The following is a 7,604-nucleotide window of genomic DNA, read 5'->3' on the forward strand; positions in this document are numbered from 1 at the left end:
TGCACACCTCTAATTATTTTATGGTTTTTGGCTTCAGGAGGCGGGGTAGAGACAGGGTTTTTGTGTGTAGCCCTGGCTGTCCTGGGACTTGCTCTGTAGACCAGCCTGTCCCGGCCTCCAGAGTGCTGAGATTAAAGGAGCAGGCTACCAAAACCCGGCTTTTTTGTGTTTTGTTTATTTGTTTGTTTTGAGTCAGAGTTTTACCTCAGCCTCGAGAATGCTGGGATTACAAGTCTTCTGCACACTACACAATTCCACCCTTCAAGACCCTAATCATATTCAAACTAAACACAAGGCACACGTTATATAACACACCAGCCAGTGGCCACCCATCACCCCTGCGGTCGGGATGAGCCCGTCTGGCTCCGCCCACGGCCCTGGAGGTATGTAGGCTCCGCCTCACCCTCCGGAGTTTCCCAAAAGCCCGTGCGACAGGCTCCGGCAGCTCCAAGATGGCGACTCCCATGCATCGGCTCATAGCTCGGAGACAAGCGTAAGTGAGACGCCCAGTGAGTTCTGCAGGAAGCTGGAGGTTGTGGAGACGCCGGTCTGCTCCACTAGCTAGTGAGCTGGCGCGGGCCGCGGGACTGAGCGGGCCCTGAAGAGTCTGAAATGGGCCAAAGAATTGTTCGCTAGGTGGTTTATATTCCTCTATCTGCCCCAGACGTTTGTCAAGGGGTAGCCTGGATGCGTGATACCACACCTTCACTTCCGAGGACCCAAACTTTTCCCACTTCTCCCTCCACAGCATTCCTCGTCTCCTTCCTAGAAATAAGCCTGTCTACAATGCCTTTACTCGATTCCCATCCACCGTCTCACGTTCTTCGGTTCCCTCCTTCAATAAATAATCTTTTTGTACCTACCACTCCATGCCAGGATTTCAGTGTGAAGGTGTAAGGACACGCAGCTTCTAGTCTAATTGTGGAGCCCGTTGATACTCTGAACAAGGAGAACTGGCGGTTTAAAAAGCTTTGTCGAAAATAAGAGGCTGTGAGGGAAAAGAGGGAAAGACCCTCTTCAAGTTAGTTGGACTGGAAATACTTTAGTGGAGGAATGACATTTGAAGACCGATGAAGACAGACTGAAAGATAGACAGCGGTATTGTTAAGGTTAATAAATTTCCACTTTTGTTTAATTTCTCTTTTATCTGGTAAAATTTTGGGGAACTCGATGGCCTATAGCACTTCATTTAATTTCCCTTGCTCTCACTCTTGTGTTTTGTTTTTGATTGGTGTTTCGAGACAGGGTCTTTCAGTGTATGGCTGGTTTGCTGGTCTCTTAACTCAGAGGTCCTCCTGCCGCTGCCTTCCCCGTGCAGGGATTAGAGGAATGGGCCATCATCTCCCAGGTTAAACTGCAGTAATTTAATACATGAGACTTCACATGGGAAAGGGGAGTCTGAGATGAACCTGTATTATCTGTCCTTAGCAGACCTGTTATTCCACTATTCGACACAATGATTATCGTGTAGGTTTTTGTTTTTGTTGTTGTTTTGTTTGTTTGCTTGCTTTTGTTCTTCCAAGAAAGGGTTTATCCACATAGCTTTGGAGCCTGTCCTGGAACTAGCTCTTATAGACCAGGCTGCCCTCAAGTGCACAGAGATCCACCTGCCTCTGCTTCCCGAGTGCTGGGATTAAAGGCGTGTGCCACCACCACCACCCGGTTTATCTGGTAGTTCTTAAGAATAAATTCTTGCCGGGTGGTTGCGCAAACCTTTTATCTTAGCACTCAGGAGGCAGAGGCAGTCTTTTGGGGGAGGTGGTGGCACACACCTTTAATTCCAGTATTCAGGAGGCAGATCTCTCGAGTTATTTACTGAGCTACTTCCAGGACAGCCAGGGTTACAGAGGGAAACCCTGCCTCAGAAAGCTGACTGGTGGAAGTACATTTACCCTCAGAGCCATCTCCCTACCTGTTAAGCCTTTGTTTTGCCACACTATCTTCTTTTTTCTCTTCATTCGTCTGTGAATGTTTATATTTTATATTCAAAGAGCCCCATTCCTGCAGGGCGGTGGTGGCGCACGCCTTTAATCCCAGCACTCGGGAGGCAGAGGCACGCGGATCTCTGTGAGTTTGAGGCCAGCCTGGTCTACAAGAGCTAGTTCCAGGACAAGAACCAAAAAGCTATGGAGAATATGGAGAAACCCTGTCTCGAAAATCAAAAAAAAAAAAAAAAAAAAGAGCCCCATTCCTCACTACATTCACTGTCCACACAGTCTATTTTCCAGGGCCTTATTAAACTTCTTGAATGCAGGGATAGTCAGAGCACTAAATATGGATGGAGACAGGGATGATGATAATATGTAATAAGATGGGCTGGGGGTGTAGCTCACTTGGTAGAGTCTTACTTAGCCTAGCAAGTATAAGTTTTTGGGATTGATCCCCAACATATGGGAGGGGATGCAAGATGATCAGGAATTCATTCAATTCAAAGAAAGAAAAAGGAAAAAGGAAGAAAAAGAAAAGATAGAAGGGGCCAGGTGTGGTTTTGATCCTAGCATTAGTTCAGAGCTAGCCTGATCTACATAGGAAGTTCCATACCATTCAAGGCTGTATATTTTAAGAATACTAACTTAAGTTACTAGGGTCCCATTTCACCCCTTTTCTCTCTTAAACTTGTTCTTTTGGTTCCAGACTTAGGCTTTTTCAGTGACAGGATGGCTTTTCAAGACAGGGTTTCCCTGTGTAACAGCCCTAGCTGTCCTGGAATTCACTTTTGTAGACCTGACTGGCCTGTCTCTTTCTCCTGAGTACCAGGATTAAAGGCGTGCGCCACCAAGCCTGGCAAGACCTCATCTTAAAATAACTTCCAGGACAGACCCCCCCCCAGCAATGTGATACTCACCCTCTGCAGGGCCCTGTGACAGTGCGTGTTGGGTTTCTCAAACCACCAAAAGTTAATGGGAAACTGAAAGGAAAATACTGTTTATGGAACAAATACCTGCTTGCTTTTGACAAAAGCGGTGATTTGTTTGTTAAAAACCTAACTATTGGGCCAGATGTGGTGGATCACTCATGCTTTTAATACCATCATTCAGGAAGCAGAAGCAGGTGGATCTCTGTGAGTTCAAGGCTAGCCTGGTCTACATAGCAAGTTCCAGATCATCCAGGACTACATATGAGACTGTATCTCAAAATAATAAAAAAAAAAAAAAAAAGGAGGAGGAAAAACAGCTGAGTGTTTTCTAGTTAAATGTCAGGAGACTTGCCAAGCAGTGGTGGCGCACACCTTTAATCCCAGCACACAGGAGGCAGAGGCAGGCAGATCTTTGAGTTTGAGGACAGTCTACAGAGTGAGTTCCAGGACAGCCAGGGCTGTTACAGAAACCCTGTTGAAGAGGGAGCTTAAGAGTGTGTGTGTGTGTGTGTGTGTGTGTGTAGAAATAGAGATCAGAGGAACTTGTTGGAGTTCGTTCTCTGCTCCTTCTACCACATAGATCCAGGGATCCTACTCAGATCTTCAGGCTTACAGGAAGCACCCTTACCCCTTACCCACCTAGCCATATCCCATCTTAAAAGTGTTTTAAGGGGTTAGGGTATATCTCAGTGGTAGCATTTGCTTCATGTGTATGGAGTCGGCCCTGAGTTAAATATCTAGTACTACAAAAAATGAAGTAAAATAAAAATCTGTATTCTTTGCATTCTGAACTAAAAATGTTGTTCCAAATGCATCATTACTGGAATGGAAAAACTTAACTTTTGTTTTTATATGCATCTGTCTGGCTTTGAGACAGGGTCTCGATCTGTAGCTCAGGCTAACTTTAAACTCACATCCCTCCTACTACCTACCCTGAAAAGTGAAGGATTATAAGCATGGAACACCATGCTGGGTTTAGAGAAGCCAAGATTTGTTCTGTTGAACAAATTTGTTCTGTTGCGTGCATTGCTCCACTTTACTATTGCTGTGTCTATTAGAGTAAACATCACTTTATACTTTATGCTTTTTTCAGGTCAGAAAGTGTCACAAGATAAAGCTTCTAAGGCATATTCTGTTTTTTCTTTGTAGTGAAGCCAATAAGCAACATGTAAGATGTCAGAAATGCTTGGAATTTGGACATTGGACATATGAATGCAAAGGAAAAAGAAAGTACCTGCACAGGCCTTCCAGAACAGCGGAGCTGAAGAAAGCTTTAAAAGAGAAAGAAAATAGATTCTTGCAGCAAAGGTGAGTTTACATGTGGTATCCAGAGGAAGTTACCCAAATATTTACAGAATTGATTAGGGGCTCAAAGTTCCATTATAATACCAATTAATTATTTTATTTATTTTGCTTTTTAGAGATTGTTTCTCTATGTAGCTCAGGATGGTCTCAAATTTGTATTCCTCCTGTCTCAGTGCCCTGAGTCTTGGAATTACAGATGTGTACCATTAATCCAGTTTATACTAGTATTGGCTGATTTTAGTGAACGTTTAGTTTACTCTGTGTCGGACACTCTCCTGTGCTTTTCACAAGTATGGGCATATCTAACCCTCCAGGCTCTACTAGTAAGGTATCTATTAACCTGTTTGTATGCTCACAAGTATATGAGCTTGTGCCCATCTGTAAGTTTCTCTCAAGCTCACTAGACTGCTCTTTATGATGTTAGTCTTGAGTTTCTGTGGAGTTTTTTTGTTTAAACAATAACTAAAATTTTGGTTAAGTTTGCTCTTGTAAAAGTATGAAGTGACTGTGTATAATTCAAGGAACTCATATTACAGCTATTGTGCTGTTTGCCTTGCTTGTTCAGTAATTAGTTCAAGTTCTAAACAAAAAAACAAACCTGCGTCTTCAGTCATATGACTTGTACATGATTGTTGTTAAGCATGAAGCCGACCATGCATGTGTACTCTTTCTCAGGGACATTATTTGATTATAGCAAGAAATCCTTTGCCCTTGAGCATATGTAATGAAGGACAGAATGTTCCGAGACTAACAGGATTTTAAAGTCACCCTTATTAATTGTAGCTTTTGTTCCCTTTATGTCCTTTAGCATTGGAGAGACTAATGTAGAAAGAAAGAGCAAGAAGAAGAGGTAGGTGTGGCTTTCCATGACACTGTCTGGAGGGAGAAAGATTGGGTCTGAAGTCTTTATTCGCAATTCTTAATTATTATTGTTTTTTGTTTTTAGTTTGTTTTTTTTTTTCAAGACGGTTTCTCTGTGTAATAGTCCTGGCTGTCCTGGAACTTGTTTTGTAGACCAGGCTGGCCTCGAACTCAGAGATCCACCTGTCTCTGCCTCCCAAGTAGTGGAATTAAAGGCGTGCGCCTGGCTATCATTGTATTTTCTAATACTTTCCTCTTCTGTAGAACTTTCCAGCTCCATATGTTGTAGAATCCTTATACCTGAAAGTATTAAATAACTACCTCCTCTTGGCCTAAGAATAAAATCTTACCAAAATAACTAGGTGTAGCAAGGGGGTTCTTGCAACCACAGTGCTAGGGAGGTAGAGATGGGTGGATACTGGTAAATCACAGTGAGCTCCAGGCTCGATTGGAACCTCTCAAAAGTATAGAGCAATGGAGAGCACCTGATGCTGACCATATACAGACATGCATATTGGCCTGCATTTGAATACAAACAAATGTTTATGCGGTAGCATAAACAAATATGTTATACAGTCCTGGATTACTTGGAACTGGCTCTGTAAACCAGGCTAAACTCAGTCTCGGAGATCTGCTTGCCTCTGCCTCCTAAGCACAGTTTAAAGGTGTACTCCACCATTCCTGGCTTGTTTGCTTTGTTTTGGTTTAGTTTGGTTTGATTTCTCGAGACAGGGTTTCTCTGTGCACCAGCTCTTACTGTCCTGGAAATCTCTTTGTAGGCTCAAGAGATCCACCTGCCTCTGCCTCTCAAATGGTGGGATTAAAGGCGTGCGCCACCACCACCCAGCTTGTTTCGGTTTTTTTATTTGGTACTTTTGATTTTTAGATTTATTTTATTTACATGTATGTATATGGGTGCCTGTGGATGCTAGAAGAAGGCATTGGATCCCTTGGAGCTGAAGTTAAAGGTGTTTTTGAATTGCCAGATTGGGTGCTGGGATCCAAATTCCAATTCAAAACAGTAAGGCTTCTAAAAGACTGAGTCTTCTCTTAAGCCCTTATTTTACTCTTCTGAGACTAGCTCTCACTCTGTAACCCAGGCTGGCCTCAAACTCTTGGTGATCCTTCTACTTCAGCTTCTTGAGGATTCCAGACTAGAACCACACCATGCCTTGCTCTTCCTTTGTTTTTCTTTGTATTTGTGTGGGACAGATTAGCCTCGAATTTAGCGTGTAGCTGAACTCCTAATACTCCTGCCTGGGATTGCAGGCATGTGCCAGCATGCTCAGTGTGGCATAGTGTAGTGTGGGAGGTACACCTTGTTAACTCCGAGAGAGTTGCTAAAGTGATGAGAGCTTGTAAAATGGGGAGGCACGGGTCCCAGCAGTTAGTTCGAACACCGGGCCTGGGGCTAGTGTGCGGGAGCTCAACGGAGCCAGCTTCTCATGTGTGCATGCGGTGTGTCACTTGAATAGGTCTAAGAGTGTCACGAGTTCCAGTACCTCGAGCAGTGACAGTTCAGCCAGTGAGTCTTCATCGGAGAGCGAGACATCTGCCTCATCCTCCTCAGAGGACAGTGACTCAGACGACAGCCGCTCTAGCTCCTCCTCCTCAGTTTACACCTCCTCGTCTTCCTCCTCCTCGGACTCAGACTCGGACTCCAGCTCCTCCAGCAGCAGCAGTTGCAGTACAGACAGCAGCTCTGATGATGAGCCGCCCAAGAAGAGGAAAAAGAAATAGAACTCTCCCTGCACTGGATTAATGGACCAAAAACGTCAGTTTGACTCACAGGGGAACTGAAAACACGCTCAAGCAAGCAAGTTAGCTGGTCAGCTTGTTAGAATTCGGAACTTTCTATGTATTCGCCATTGTATGAAATATTAATAAAAGATATTATATATATAAAAAGACATTTATTTTAAGAATGAATATTGTGTTCTTGCTGTTTTTCTTTTCTTTTAAAGATGAGGGGGTTTCTCTTTGTATGCCTGGCTGGCCTGGCTGGCCTGGAACTCACTATGTAGAAGAGGCTGGCCTTGATTTTACAGACCTACCTGCTCCTGCTTCTCCTAGAAATGTGCTACCATGTTCAGCTTTTGTTGTTGATTTTTTTCGTAGTATTTTAAGTGTATCTGTAAAAACATAAAGCTGAAAACCAGGAAATCTGTTTGAGTGATAAGGCATTTTTTCTGCCTGTGACATGGATACTTTATGTGGGTATGTGGTAAGGACTGTATAGGACAGGCTTTGAAGATATTGTATCAGAATATCAAGAAGTTGCTCTTTTTCCTGTGTTTATTATGTGAGATTTGATAACATTGTTATAGCAAGTGTAGCTTTCCTACCATTAATAAATGTGTTTATTTTTATGTTTGTGCTCAGAAAGTTATTCTGATTTTTCTATCCTGAATATATAAATTCAGGAACCTAATACAGTACTTTGGAAGGTAAGTTTCAAGTTTTTATGTTTGTTTAACATTTGTGTTTGTGTGTTTATGTGCACACACCTGTGTGAGAGCATGTGGAGGCCAGAAGGAGGCATCAGATCCCCCATAACTGGAACTACAAGCAGTTGGCAACT

The 7,604-nt window shown here is 43.2% G+C and overlaps 1 protein-coding gene across 1 annotated transcript; it reads left to right on the top strand.

Annotated features, from left to right (window-relative positions):
- Window positions 1–435: 435 nt before the first annotated feature.
- Zcchc10 (zinc finger CCHC-type containing 10) lies at window positions 436–7,377 on the top strand. Its single transcript, XM_057775775.1, has 4 exons — window positions 436–493; window positions 4,007–4,165; window positions 4,971–5,012; window positions 6,499–7,377. Exons 1-4 carry the CDS (start codon window positions 453–455, stop codon window positions 6,761–6,763), a joined length of 507 nt encoding a protein of 168 aa, XP_057631758.1. The 5' UTR covers window positions 436–452; the 3' UTR covers window positions 6,764–7,377.
- The last annotated feature ends 227 nt before the right edge of the window (window positions 7,378–7,604 follow it).

Source organism: Chionomys nivalis, chromosome 7 (genome assembly GCF_950005125.1).
Source record: "Chionomys nivalis chromosome 7, mChiNiv1.1, whole genome shotgun sequence".
In the NCBI taxonomy this organism is placed as follows: Eukaryota; Metazoa; Chordata; class Mammalia; order Rodentia; family Cricetidae; genus Chionomys; species Chionomys nivalis.

Excerpts from the sequence above, each read along its gene's own strand:
- Zcchc10 (XM_057775775.1), top strand. The coding sequence starts at position 453 with ATGGCGACTCCCATGCATCGGCTCATAGCTCGGAGACAAGC. Across the intron at positions 494-4,006 it reads CTCATAGCTCGGAGACAAGC|TGAAGCCAATAAGCAACATG; the intron begins GTAAGTGAGACG and ends TTTTCTTTGTAG. Across the intron at positions 5,013-6,498 it reads AGAAAGAGCAAGAAGAAGAG|GTCTAAGAGTGTCACGAGTT; the intron begins GTAGGTGTGGCT and ends TCACTTGAATAG.